The sequence below is a fragment of the Dendropsophus ebraccatus genome, chromosome 7 (genome assembly GCF_027789765.1).
Source record: "Dendropsophus ebraccatus isolate aDenEbr1 chromosome 7, aDenEbr1.pat, whole genome shotgun sequence".
NCBI classification, from domain to species: Eukaryota; Metazoa; Chordata; class Amphibia; order Anura; family Hylidae; genus Dendropsophus; species Dendropsophus ebraccatus.
Window position 1 is genome coordinate 5,891,115 of NC_091460.1, and position 14,458 is coordinate 5,905,572.

The 14,458-nt window shown below is 48.3% G+C and overlaps 1 protein-coding gene across 4 annotated transcripts in view; it reads left to right on the forward strand.

The window, feature by feature from the left end:
* The first annotated feature begins 230 nt into the window (after nt 1-230).
* The window catches only part of DCTN1 (dynactin subunit 1), a 56,518-nt gene continuing 42,290 nt past the window's right edge, over nt 231-14,458 (forward strand). For 2 of the 4 annotated variants that reach the window (XM_069977097.1, XM_069977098.1), the window contains exons 1-4: nt 231-358; nt 6,028-6,276; nt 7,156-7,234; nt 10,656-10,687. In XM_069977097.1, the coding sequence (XP_069833198.1) occupies nt 6,049-6,276; nt 7,156-7,234; nt 10,656-10,687 (339 nt within the window). In that variant the 5' untranslated portion in view covers nt 231-358; nt 6,028-6,048. Of the gene's footprint in view, nt 359-6,027; nt 6,277-7,155; nt 7,235-10,655; nt 10,688-12,373; nt 12,416-14,458 lie in introns of those variants that run through there. The other 2 variants (XM_069977100.1, XM_069977099.1) reach the window with 2 other exon arrangements.

Sequence of the window (14,458 nt, forward strand, 5' to 3'; positions counted from 1 at the left end):
TATGTTATTATAACCCATCCTATGGCTCATGGACCAGGGAACATACTGCGCATGCGTAATAGTGCTGGCTGCGTCTCAAGACTCGTCTTCAATCCTAATCGTTGATTAGTTCATCCTGTGAGAGACCGCGTCTCCCGCCCGCTGATTGGCTCTTGTCTACCGCGTACGATACTTTCTCTTTGCTGATTGGTGGTTACGGCATGAGGGCTTTCTTTCCTCTTCTCTGATTGGATTTGAGAATGAGGCTTGGGTTTTCGCTGTCACCGGCTGATGTTAGCGGGGCCACAGCCCGTGTGCGGAACTGAGAGAAGGATAACGGAGAAAAGAGAGGGAATACCGGGAGAGAAGCGGCGGAGAGGTGAGGGTAATGTACCGGTGGATGTACGGGGAACCGACCGACCGTGTAACATCACCTCCCATATATACAGTGTATAGCATCACCCCCCTCCCCACCCAATATCCATATATACTGTATATACCGTCACCTCCTCCCATATATACTGTGTATACCGTCACCACCTCCCATATATACTGTATATACCGTCACCTCCTCCCATATATACTGTATATACCGTCACCTCCTCCCATATATACTGTGTATAGCATCACCACATCCCATATATACAGTGTATAGCATCACCACATCCCATATATACTGTATATACCGTCACCACATCCCATATACACTGTATATACCGTCACCGCATCCCATATATACTGTGTATACCGTCACTGCCTCCCATATATACTGTATATACCGGCACCACATCCCATATATACTGTATATACCGTCACTGCCTCCCATATATACTGTATATACCGGCACCACATCCCATATATACTGTATATACCGTCACTGCCTCCCATATATACTGTATATACCGTCACCGCCTCCCATATATACTGTATATACCGTCACCGCCTCCCATATATACTGTATATACCGTCACCGCATCCCATATAGACTGTGTATACCGTCACCGCCTCCCATATATACTGTATATACCGTCACCGCCTCCCATATATACTGCGTATACCGTCACCGCCTCCCATATATACTGTGTATACCGTCACCTCCTCCCATATATACTGTATATACCGTCACCGCCTCCCATATATACTGTATATACCGTCACCGCCTCCCATATATACTGTATATACCGTCACCACCTCCCATATATACTGCGTATACCGTCACCGCCTCCCATATATACTGTGTATACCGTCACCTCCTCCCATATATACTGTGTATACCGTCACCTTCTCCCATATATACTGTGTATACTGTCACCGCCTCCCATATATACAGTGTATAGCATCACCCCCCTCCCCACCCAATATCCATATATACTGTATATACCGTCACCTCCTCCCATATATACTGTGTATACCGTCACCTCCTCCCATATATACTGTGTATACCGTCACCTGCTCCCATATATACTGTGTATACCGTTACCACATCCCATATATACTGTGTATACCGTCACCTCCTCCCATATATACTGTATATACCGTCACCTCCTCCCATATATACTGTATATACCGTCACCTCCTCCCATATATACTGTATATACCGTCACCTCCTCCCATATATACTGTATATACCGTCACCTCCTCCCGTATATACCGTCACCTCCTCCCATATATACTGTATATACCGTCACCTCCTCCCATATATACTGTATATACCGTCACCTCCTCCCATATATACTGTGTATACCGTCACCTCCTCCCATATATACTGTGTATACCGTCACCGCCTCCCATATATACTGTGTATACTGTCACCGCCTCCCATATATACTGTGTATAGCATCTCCCCCCTCCCCACCCAATATCCATATATACTGTATATACCGTCACCGCCTCCCATATATACTGTATATACCGTCACCACCTCCCATATATACTGTATATACCGTCTCCACCTCCCATATATACTGTGTATAGCATCTCCCCCCCCTCCCCACCCAATATCCATATACACTGTATATACCGTCCCCACCTCCCATATATACTGTATATACCGTCACCGCCTCCCATATATACTGTATATAACGTCACCGCCTTCCATATATACTGTATATACCGTCACCGCCTCCCATATATACTGTATATAACGTCACCGCCTTCCATATATACTGTATATACCATCACCGCCTCCCATATATACTGTATATACCGTCACCGCCTCCCATATATACTGTATATACCGTCACCGCCTCCCATATATATACTGTGTATACCGTCACCGCCTCCCGTATATACTGTGTATACAGTCACCTTCCCCTGCGGGGGGACAGGCAGTGCGGCTGAAAGGAGAGGCGGTGCGGCTGCTGGGGGACAGGCAGTGCGGGTGAAAGGAGAGGCGGTGCGGCTGCGGGGGGACAGGCAGTGCGGTTGCCGGGAGAGAAACGAGGCAGTGCGGCTGCGGGGGGACAGGCAGTGCGGCTGAAAGGAGAGGCGGTGCAGCTGCGGGGGGAGAGGCGGTGCGGCTGCGGGGGGAGAGGCGGTGCGGCTGCCGGGGGAGAGGCGAGGCCGTGCGGCTGCGGGGGGGGAGAGGCGGTGCGGCTGCGGGGGGGACAGGCAGTGCGGCTGAAAGGAGAGGCGGTGCAGCTGCGGGGGGGAGAGGCGAGGCGGTGCGGCTGCGGGGGGGACAGGCAGTGCGGCTGAAAGGAGAGGCGGTGCAGCTGCGGGGGGGGGGAGAGGCGGTGCAGCTGCGGGGTGAGAGGCGGTGCAGCTGCGGGGGGAGAGGCGGTGCGGCTGCCGGGGGAGAGGCGAGGCGGTGCGGGGGGGGGGGGCACCTCCATGTTCTGTTCTCTGTGTCTTAGTTTTATGGTGAGTGCCGCTGGACATCTTTCGTTCTTCATTTGTTTATTTTTTCATCAACCCCAATTATATATAGAAACGACTGTGAAATCCATATACCAGGGAACTATCTCACCTGCTGTTACCCCTATAGTGCTTGGGCGCTGTGTAAGATGGTGTAAGATGGTCCCCCTGATGTCGGGACTGTGGCGTCCCCAGCTCTTTGCGTGATGGTTGACCACACCTGTGGAATAATAATGGTGTGTGATGGAGTCCTGGACCTTCTCCATCCGGCTCCTCACACATGGCCAGTGTTGTGCCTGATCCTCGCTCACTATAATGCATTGTGAGGATCAGACTCTGTTCACATTACTTTCTGTGTTTTGTTATTTGTTTTGTCCAATCTCTTGGTCGTGGCTTATTTGGTTCTTTATCGGCCGTTATTATCTGATGGAGCTTTAGGTCAGCTATACCGGATCACAGACTCGAGCACTACTGTAATATTGCTGCTGAGGGTAATAACAGACCTTCAGCTGTGAGGGGAGTCAGGGCTGTGTATGGGGACAGCTGGGCTGTGTAGTCAGGGCTGTGTATGGGGACAGCTGGGCTGTGTAGTCAGGGCTGTGTATGGGGACAGCTGGGCTGTGTAGTCAGGGCTGTGTATGGGGACAGCTGGGCTGTGTAGTCAGGGCTGTGTATGGGGACAGCTGGGCTGTGTAGTCAGGGCTGTGTATGGGGACAGCTGGGCTGTGTAGTCAGGGCTGTGTATGGGGACAGCTGGGCTGTGTAGTCAGGGCTGTGTATGGGGACAGCTGGGCTGTGTAGTCAGGGCTGTGTATGGGGACAGCTGGGCTGTGTAGTCAGGGCTGTGTATGGGGACAGCTGGGCTGTGTAGTCAGGGCTGTGTATGGGGACAGCTGGGCTGTGTAGTCAGGGCTGTGTATGGGGACAGCTGGGCTGTGTAGTCAGGGCTGTGTATGGGGACAGCTGGGCTGTGTAGTCAGGGCTGTGTATGGGGACAGCTGGGCTGTGTAGTCAGGGCTGTGTATGGGGACAGCTGGGCTGTGTAGTCAGGGCTGTGTATGGGGACAGCTGGGCTGTGTAGTCAGGGCTGTGTATGGGGACAGCTGGGCTGTGTAGTCAGGGCTGTGTATGGGGACAGCTGGGCTGTGTAGTCAGGGCTGTGTATGGGGACAGCTGGGCTGTGTAGTCAGGGCTGTGTATGGGGACAGCTGGGCTGTGTAGTCAGGGCTGTGTATGGGGACAGCTGGGCTGTGTAGTCAGGGCTGTGTATGGGGACAGCTGGGCTGTGTAGTCAGGGCTGTGTATGGGGACAGCTGGGCTGTGTAGTCAGGGCTGTGTATGGGGACAGCTGGGCTGTGTAGTCAGGGCTGTGTATGGGGACAGCTGGGCTGTGTAGTCAGGGCTGTGTATGGGGACAGCTGGGCTGTGTAGTCAGGGCTGTGTATGGGGACAGCTGGGCTGTGTAGTCAGGGCTGTGTATGGGGACAGCTGGGCTGTGTAGTCAGGGCTGTGTATGGGGACAGCTGGGCTGTGTAGTCAGGGCTGTGTATGGGGACAGCTGGGCTGTGTAGTCAGGGCTGTGTATGGGGACAGCTGGGCTGTGTAGTCAGGGCTGTGTATGGGGACAGCTGGGCTGTGTAGTCAGGGCTGTGTATGGGGACAGCTGGGCTGTGTAGTCAGGGCTGTGTATGGGGACAGCTGGGCTGTGTAGTCAGGGCTGTGTATGGGGACAGCTGGGCTGTGTAGTCAGGGGCTGTGTATGGGGACAGCTGGGCTGTGTAGTCAGGGCTGTGTATGGGGACAGCTGGGCTGTGTAGTCAGGGCTGTGTATGGGGACAGCTGGGCTGTGTAGTCAGGGCTGTGTATGGGGACAGCTGGGCTGTGTAGTCAGGGCTGTGTATGGGGACAGCTGGGCTGTGTAGTCAGGGCTGTGTATGGGGACAGCTGGGCTGTGTAGTCAGGGCTGTGTATGGGGACAGCTGGGCTGTGTAGTCAGGGCTGTGTATGGGGACAGCTGGGCTGTGTAGTCAGGGCTGTGTATGGGGACAGCTGGGCTGTGTATGGGGACAGCTGGGCTGTGTAGTCAGAGATGTGTATGGGGACAGCTGGGCTGTGTCGTCAGGGATGTGTATGGGGACAGCTGGGCTGTGTCGTCAGGGATGTGTATGGGGACAGCTGGGCGGTGTCGTCAGGGATGTGTATGGGGACAGCTGGGCTGTGTCGTCAGGGCTGTGTATGGGGACAGCTGGGCGGTGTCGTCAGGGATGTGTATGGGGACAGCTGGGCTGTGTAGTCAGGGCTGTGTATGGGGACAGCTGGGCTGTGTCGTCAGGGATGTGTATGGGGACAGCTGGGCTGTGTCGTCAGGGATGTGTATGGGGACAGCTGGGCTTTGTAGTCAGGGATGTGTATGGGGACAGCTGGGCTGTGTAGTCAGGGCTGTGTATGGGGACAGCTGGGCTGTGTAGTCAGGGATGTGTATGGGGACAGCTGGGCTGTGTAGTCAGGGCTGTGTATGGGGACAGCTGGGCTGTGTAGTCAGGGCTGTGTATGGGGACAGCTGGGCTGTGTAGTCAGGGCTGTGTATGGGGACAGCTGGGCTGTGTAGTCAGGGCTGTGTATGGGGACAGCTGGGCTGTGTAGTCAGGGATGTGTATGGGGACAGCTGGGCTGTGTAGTCAGGGCTGTGTATGGGGACAGCTGGGCTGTGTAGTCAGGGCTGTGTGTGGGGACAGCTGGGCTGTGTAGTCAGGGCTGTGTATGGGGACAGCTGGGCTGTGTAGTCAGGGCTGTGTATGGGGACAGCTGGGCTGTGTAGTCAGGGCTGTGTATGGGGACAGCTGGGCTGTGTAGTCAGGGCTGTGTATGGGGACAGCTGGGCTGTGTAGTCAGGGATAGCTGGGCTGTGTATGGGGACAGCTGGGCTGTGTAGTCAGGGATGTGTATGGGGACAGCTGGGCTGTGTAGTCAGGGCTGGGTCGTGCAGTGTCCCATTGATGGGGTGGGGGGTGCGGTATACAGCCCTAGCAGCCATCTAGCAGTGATGTTGGTGCGGTCGGCTTCCCCTCCCTGCAGCAGCTGGTCCTGTGACTGTCAGCCCATGCTCCTGGAACCCTTGTGTGTAGCCTGGTTCTGATGATCAGCTGATCACCCCGCATGATAATGACCTGATGAATGTTTTCTGTTCTGCAGACCCCGAGCTCGGTGGCCAGGATGAGTGTGGAGGCCACCGGTAAGCCCCTGAAGGTGGGCTCCAGAGTGGAGGTGATCGGGAAGGGGCATCGGGGGACCGTCGCCTTCGTGGGGGCCACGCTCTTTGCCACCGGCAAATGGGTGGGAGTCATCCTGGATGATGCCAAGGGCAAGAACGATGGCACCGTGCAGGGCAGGAAGTACTTCACCTGCGAGGAGAACCACGGCATCTTCGTGCGTCAGTCACAGGTACCATGACTAATGTACAAGGGGGAGGGGCTAGACTCCAGGCCTCCCACATTCCTCTACACCAACAGAATAGTGAGCACAGCTCTGGAGTATGATACAGGATGCAACTTGGGATCAGTAATGTATGTACACAGTGACCCCACCAGCAGAATAGTGACTGCAGCTCTGCAGTATAATACAGGATCAGTAATGTATGTACACAGTGACCCCACCAGCAGGATAGTGAGTGCAGCTCTGCAGTATAATACAGGATCAGTAATGTATGTACACAGTGACCCCACCAGCAGAATAGTGAGTGCAGCTCTGAGGTATAATACAGGATGTAAGTCAGGATCAGTAATGTAATGTATGTACACAGTGACCTCACCAGCAGAATAGTGAGTGCAGCTCTGGGGTATATTACAGGATGTTACTCAGGATCAGTAATGTAATGTATGTACACAGTGATCCCACCAGCAGAATAGTGAGTGCAGCTCTGGGGTATATTACAGGATGTAAGTCAGGATCAGTAATGTATGTACGCAGTGACCCTACCAGCAGAATAGTGAGTGCAGCTCTGCAGTATAATCCAGTCCTGCACTGTTCTCCTGTAGTGACACTGTTGGCAGCAGAGCTGACAGCTGACACTCGGTTATTTGTGTAGCAGGGGGCGGGGGTGGGGCTGCATTGTGTGATGCGGGGCAGGCTGACATGACCGCAGCATCCTTCTCCTGTCCCTGGTGGTGGTTGTTCTGTGGTCACCTGCGCTCGGCTCTGCTCCATCTATGTGTCTTCAGGCTAGAGTGGCACTACAAGTCCCCCAATGTCTGTATTACCAGAGTATATGCTGATCACGTCTCTGTCTCTCATCTGCTTCCATTAATTTCTGTCGTCTTATAGATCCAGGTGGTAGAAGATGGAGCGGACACGACGTCTCCCGAAACCCCTGAACCGGCTGCAGCAAAGGTTCTGAAGAGAGGTACGACCCCCCCCCCCCCCCCCCCCCCCCCCCCAGCACACCCCCTGTCCCAGGGCTCCAGACTAAAAAATTTACCTGGGAGCCATTGGCTCCTAACCTGAAAAATTTAGGCGCCAAATAGAATATTTGGTCGCCAACATTTTAAACCATGTAAAATTAATGTTATGTTAAATGGGACTTACTGTGTGCAGAGGCCGCGGCATCCTCCTCCTCCTTTAGATCCTTTCTTTTCTTAGTTTGAAAACGTTCAATATGGAAACTTGCAACTTGACAACCATATCCAGTCTGACAACCATATCCAGTCTGACTCAGTACTTCAGCTTCACTTGGCTAGCCTTTTAATGAGGCTTACTCTTCTGAACTTGAACTTAAAGGGAACCTGTCGACCCCTGTGCCGGGGTGACAGGCTCCCAACCCCCCGTTAGAACCCCCTATACTCACCTCATCGCGCCGGGTCCCGCTTCTGAAGATGGTCGGGTCACGGAGTTCTCAGCCGCTGCAGCCCGGCGTGCGCTGAGAGATGAGTCCAACGCTCATAGAGAATGACGGGAGAGTCCAACAGTCTATACATACTGAGCTAGACTTATGACTGCAGCCATAGTGACCCCCCACAAGATGTGTATATAGATAGATATGTCTCTCACCTAGTGACTAATGCAAGTGACCCCCTACAATACAGACACCTGAGGGGCCCTGATAATAATAATTGTGCATATATCTATCTCCCAGTGTCTGCAGCCAGTTTGCCCTACACTTATAGATGGCCCCCTCCCCTTATAGATGACCCCCTCCTTTTATAGATGACCCCCTCTACCCCCATTATAGATGCCCCTCCTCCCCCCCATTATAGATGCCCCCTCTTCTCCCCCCCTTATAGATACCCCCTCCCCTTATAGATGACCCCCTCTCCCCCCCTTCTCATCCCCCCATTATAGATGCCCCCCCCCCTTTCCTCTATGCTAAGCAGTATTTAAAAAAAAACAAACACACAAACTCACCTGACAACCCTCTCCCCCGGCGATCCTCTTCTTCTTCGGACGCTGTCCCCGGCTGATGCGCGGCTGCCGGGGGTGTCCCGTCCTATCCCCGGCAGCGCGTCGCGTCAGTGAGCTCCCTGTACGCCGGGGCTGTGACTTCTGACACAGGAAGCGTCTCTGACGTGCGCTTCCTGTGCCGGAAGTCAGGGCGCCAGGCAGCTCACTGATGCGACGTGCTGCCGGAGATAGGATGGGACCCCCCCGGCAGCCGCGCATCAGCCGGGGGCCCGGACTTAGAGACAGCACGCCGCCGCCGGGGCTAGTCGCAAATTGCGCCCAGATTAATAAATCTGGGCGCCATTTGCAAAATGTCAGTCGCATTGGCGACCATTTTGGTCGCCATCTGGAGCCTTGTGTCCTGTATACTCCACAAGTAACCAGGTTATCCTGGCTGTGTGCATTATTACAGCTCATATAGTGATATAAGAGGAGAGGCTGATACCTTATTACAGTACAGCACTGATATAATAGGAGAGGCTGATATCATCTTATTACAGTACAGCAGTGATATAATAGGAGAGGCTGATACCTTATTACAGTACAGCAGTGATATAATAGGAGAGGTTGATATCTTATTACAGTACAGCAGTGATATAAGAGGACAGGCTGATATCTTATCACAGTACAGCAGTGATATAATAAGAGAGGCTGATATCTTATTACAGTACAGCAGTGATATAAGAGGAGAGGCTGATACCTTATTACAGTACAGCAGTGATATAATAAGAGAGGCTGATATCTTATTACAGTACAGCAGTGATATAAGAGGAGAGGCTGATATCAGCTTATTACAGTACAGCAGTGATATAATAGGAGAGGCTGATATCTTATTACAGTACAGCACTGATATAATAGGAGAGGCTGATATCATCTTATTACAGTACAGCAGTGATATAATAGGAGAGGCTGATATCTTATTACAGTACAGCAGTGATATAAGAGGAGAGGCTGATATCTTATTACAGTACAGCAGTGATATAAGAGGAGAGGCTGATATCAGCTTATTACAGTACAGCAGTGATATAATAGGAGAGGCTGATATCTTATTACAGTACAGCAGTGATATAATAGGAGAGGCTGATATCTTATTACAGTACAGCAGTGATATAAGAGGAGAGGCTGATATCTTATTACAGTACAGCAGTGATATAAGAGGAGAGGCTGATATCTTATTACAGTACAGCAGTGATATAATAAGAGAGGCTGATATCTTATTACAGTACAGCAGTGATATAAGAGGAGAGGCTGATACCTTATTACAGTACAGCAGTGATATAATAAGAGAGGCTGATATCTTATTACAGTACAGCAGTGATATAAGAGGAGAGGCTGATATCAGCTTATTACAGTACAGCAGTGATATAATAGGAGAGGCTGATATCTTATTACAGTACAGCACTGATATAATAGGAGAGGCTGATATCATCTTATTACAGTACAGCAGTGATATAATAGGAGAGGCTGATATCTTATTACAGTACAGCAGTGATATAAGAGGAGAGGCTGATATCTTATTACAGTACAGCAGTGATATAAGAGGAGAGGCTGATATCAGCTTATTACAGTACAGCAGTGATATAATAGGAGAGGCTGATATCTTATTACAGTACAGCAGTGATATAATAGGAGAGGCTGATATCTTATTACAGTACAGCAGTGATATAAGAGGAGAGGCTGATATCTTATTACAGTACAGCAGTGATATAAGAGGAGAGGCTGATATCTTATTACAGTACAGCAGTGATATAAGAGGAGAGGCTGATATCTTATTACAGTACAGCAGTGATATAATAGGAGAGGCTGATATCTTATTACAGTACAGCAGTGATATAAGAGGAGAGGCTGATATCTTATTACAGTACAGCAGTGATATAATAGGAGAGGCTGATATCTTATTACAGTACAGCAGTGATATAATAAGAGAGGCTGATATCTTATTACAGTACAGCAGTGATATAAGAGGAGAGGCTGATATCTTATTACAGTACAGCAGTGATATAAGAGGAGAGGCTGATATCTTATTACAGTACAGCAGTGATATAATAAGAGAGGCTGATATCTTATTACAGTACAGCAGTGATATAAGAGGAGAGGCTGATACCTTATTACAGTACAGCAGTGATATAAGAGGAGAGGCTGATACCTTATTACAGTACAGCAGTGATATAAGAGGAGAGGCTGATATCTTATTACAGTACAGCAGTGATATAATAGGAGAGGCTGATACCTTATTACAGTACAGCAGTGATATAAGAGGAGAGGCTGATACCTTACATTTGTGTGTGTATATATAATATATAGTATGTATGTAACAGGCTGTATTTGTGGTGTATATGCCTTTTATATGTTGGTTCTTACTATCCCTCTCACATTATTTCTTGCAGAGACGACAGACACCCCGAAGACCAGTAAGCTGGTGAGTGCTCTCCCTCCTCACTGCTGTATATATAGTATATGGGCCGTCTGTACACATTGTGTGTGGGGACAGAGCTGCAGGGTAAAGCATGGAGGAGGAGGGATAGTGAAGGCCTCCTCCATGCCTGGTGACAGTACACAGTGCACCGACCTCACTGTGTGGGATAGAGCTGCAGGGTAAAGCATGAGGGGTCTGCCCTCCTAATCTCAGGGGTAGGTATAAGGTAGGTATATAATATATACAGAGCTGCCCTCTCAAGCTGGGCGATATCCGGTATATAATATATACATATATATAGCCTGTTCTGAGCTACTTACTTAGTCTCAGGGAATTTCAGGTAGGTATATAATACACCACGTGTTCAGTGTTATGGAGCTGCCCTCTCAGTCTCAGGGGATATCGGGTATATAATACATACATTACACCTGGCTGTGCAGTATTATGGAGCTGCCCTCTCAGTCTCAGGGGATATCGGGTATATAATACATACATTACACCTGGCTGTGCAGTATTATGGAGCTGCCCTCTTAGTCTCAGGGGATATCGGGTATATATTACATACATTACACCCGGCTGTGCAGTATTATGGAGCTGCCCTCTTAGTCTCAGGGGATATCGGGTATATAATACATACATTACACCTGGCTGTGCAGTATTATGGAGCTGTCCTCTCAGTGTCGGGGGATATCGGGTATATATTACATACATTACACCTGGCTGTTCAGTGGTATGGAGCTGCCCTCTCAGTCTTGGTGGATATCGGGTATATAATACATACATTACACCCGGCTGTTCAGTGTTACAGACATTACATATCTAATAAACAACCAGGAGTGATGTGTTGTGCTTTGAGCGGTGTCAGCGCCATCTGGTGGCCGGCATAGAGCTCGGCAATGCCAGAAGTTTGCACTGATGTGATTTGTTAAACTGATGGGACCCCTGACCTCTAACCCTTTCTCCATGCAGGATACTACTAATACTCCTCTCAGATTACCTGACCTTTAACCTGTTTGACCTTTACCCTCTCTCCATGGGGGATACTACTACTACTACTTCTCTCAGATCACCTGACCTCTAGCCCTCTCTCCATGCAGGATACTACTACTCCTCTCAAATTACCTGACCTCTAACCCTCTCTCCATGCAGGATACTACTACTACTCCTCTCACCTGACCTCTAACCCTCTCTCCATGCAGGATACTACTACTACTCCTCTCACCTGACCTCTAACCCTCTCTCCATGTAGGATACTACTACTAGTCCTCTCACCTGACCTCTAACCCTCTCTCCATGTAGGATACTACTACTGCTCCTCCTCTCACCTGACCTCTAACCTGTCTGACCTTTACCCTTTCTCCATGCAGGATACTACTACTCCTCTCAAATTACCTGACCTCTAACCCTCTCTCCATGCAGGATACTACTACTACTCCTCTCACCTGACCTCTAACCCTCTCTCCATGCAGGATACTACTACTACTCCTCTCACCTGACCTCTAACCCTCTCTCCATGTAGGATACTACTACTAGTCCTCTCACCTGACCTCTAACCCTCTCTCCATGTAGGATACTACTACTGCTCCTCCTCTCACCTGACCTCTAACCTGTCTGACCTTTACCCTTTCTCCATGCAGGATACTACTACTACTACTACTCCTCTTAGATTACCTGACCTCTAACCTGTCTGACCTTTACCCTCTCATGCAGCGTGGATTGAAGCCTAAGAAGGTGTTGTGACTGTTTCTTTATAGCCACCATCTTGCCGCCCATCTCACCTCCTGCCTGGCACCATGAGCATGCCGTGCCCCCCATGCCCCCTCCATACCATGCATGCGCCGCCTCCACACTCCACAGCCATGATGGGTGGGATACGTCTGGCCTTATTCATCATTGTGCTTCATCCTTGTGAGTTGTGTGCTGAACCTTTATGGGGGGATGTACGGCTGAGCGGGGCGGGGGGGGGGGGTAGTGCTGTAATATACAGATTATAATCTCCAGGTATCGTATATGTTATAATCTGCTACAAGGTAATATACAGATATAATCTCCAGGTGTCATATATGTAGTAATCCACATTTAGCAGTTTATATAATAGTCCTGTATGTAATAATGTATGGATTATCTTCCCCTGGTTACAGCAGTATATATAATAATCCTCTATGTAATAATGTATGGATTATCCCCCCCTGGTTACAGTATATATATAATAATCCTGTATGTAATAATGTATGGATTACCCCCCCTGGTTACAGCAGTATATATAATAATCCTGTATGTAATAATGTATGGATTATCCCCCCTGGTTACAGCAGTATATATATATATATATATATATATATATATATATATATATATATATATATAATCCTGTATGTAATAATGTATGGATTACCCCCCCCCGGTTACAGCAGTATATATAATAATCCTGTATGTAATAATGTATGGATTACCCCCCCCGGTTACAGCAGTATATATAATAATCCTGTATGTAATAATGTATGGATTATCTTCCCCTGGTTACAGAAGTATATATAATAATCCTGTATGTAATAATGTAATGGATTATCCCCCCTGGTTACAGCAGTATATATATAATAATCCTGTATGTAATAATGTATGGATTACCCCCCCCGGTTACAGCAGTATATATAATAATCCTGTATGTAATAATGTATGGATTACCCCCCCTGGTTACAGCAGTATATATAATAATCCTGTATGTAATAATGTATGGATTATCCCCCCCTGGTTACAGTATATATATAATAATCCTGTATGTAATAATGTATGGATTACCCCCCCTGGTTACAGCAGTATATATAATAATCCTGTATGTAATAATAATCCTGTATGTAATAATGTATGGATTACCCCCCCTGGTTACAGTATATATATAATAATCCTGTATGTAATAATGTATGGATTACCCCCCCTGGTTACAGCAGTATATATAATAAACCTCTATGTAATAATGTATGGATTATCCCCCCCTGGTTACAGTATATATATATAATAATCCTGTATGTAATAATGTATGGATTATCCCCCCTGGTTACAGCAGTATATATATTAATCCTGTATGTAATAATGTATGGATTATCCCCCCCCTGGTTACAACAGTATATATAATAATCCTGTATGTAATAATGTATGGATTATCCCCCCTGGTTACAGCAGTATATATAATAATCCTGTATGTAATAATGTATGGATTATCCCCCCTGGTTACAGTATATATATAATAATCCTGTATGTAATAATGTATGGATTATCCTCCCCTGGTTACAGTATATATATAATAATCCTGTATGTAATAATGTATGGATTATCCTCCCTGGTTACAGCAGTATATATAATAATCCTGTATGTAATAATGTATGGATTATCCCCCCCCTGGTTACAGCAGTATATATAATAATCCTGTATGTAATAATGTATGGATTATCCCCCCTGGTTACAGTATATATATAATAATCCTGTATGTAATAATGTATGGATTACCCCCCCTGGTTACAGCAGTATATATAATAATTCTGTATGTAATAATGTATGGATTATCCTCCCCTGGTTACAGTATCAATATAATACTGTATGTAATGTATGGATTATCCCCCCCCCCCCGCCCCGGTTACAGCAGTTTATATAATACTGTATGTAATAATGCATGGATTATCCCCCTGGATACAGAAGTATATATAATAATCCTGTATGTAATCATGTATGGATTATTTCCCCCCCCCCCTGGTTACAGCAGTATATATAATAATCCTT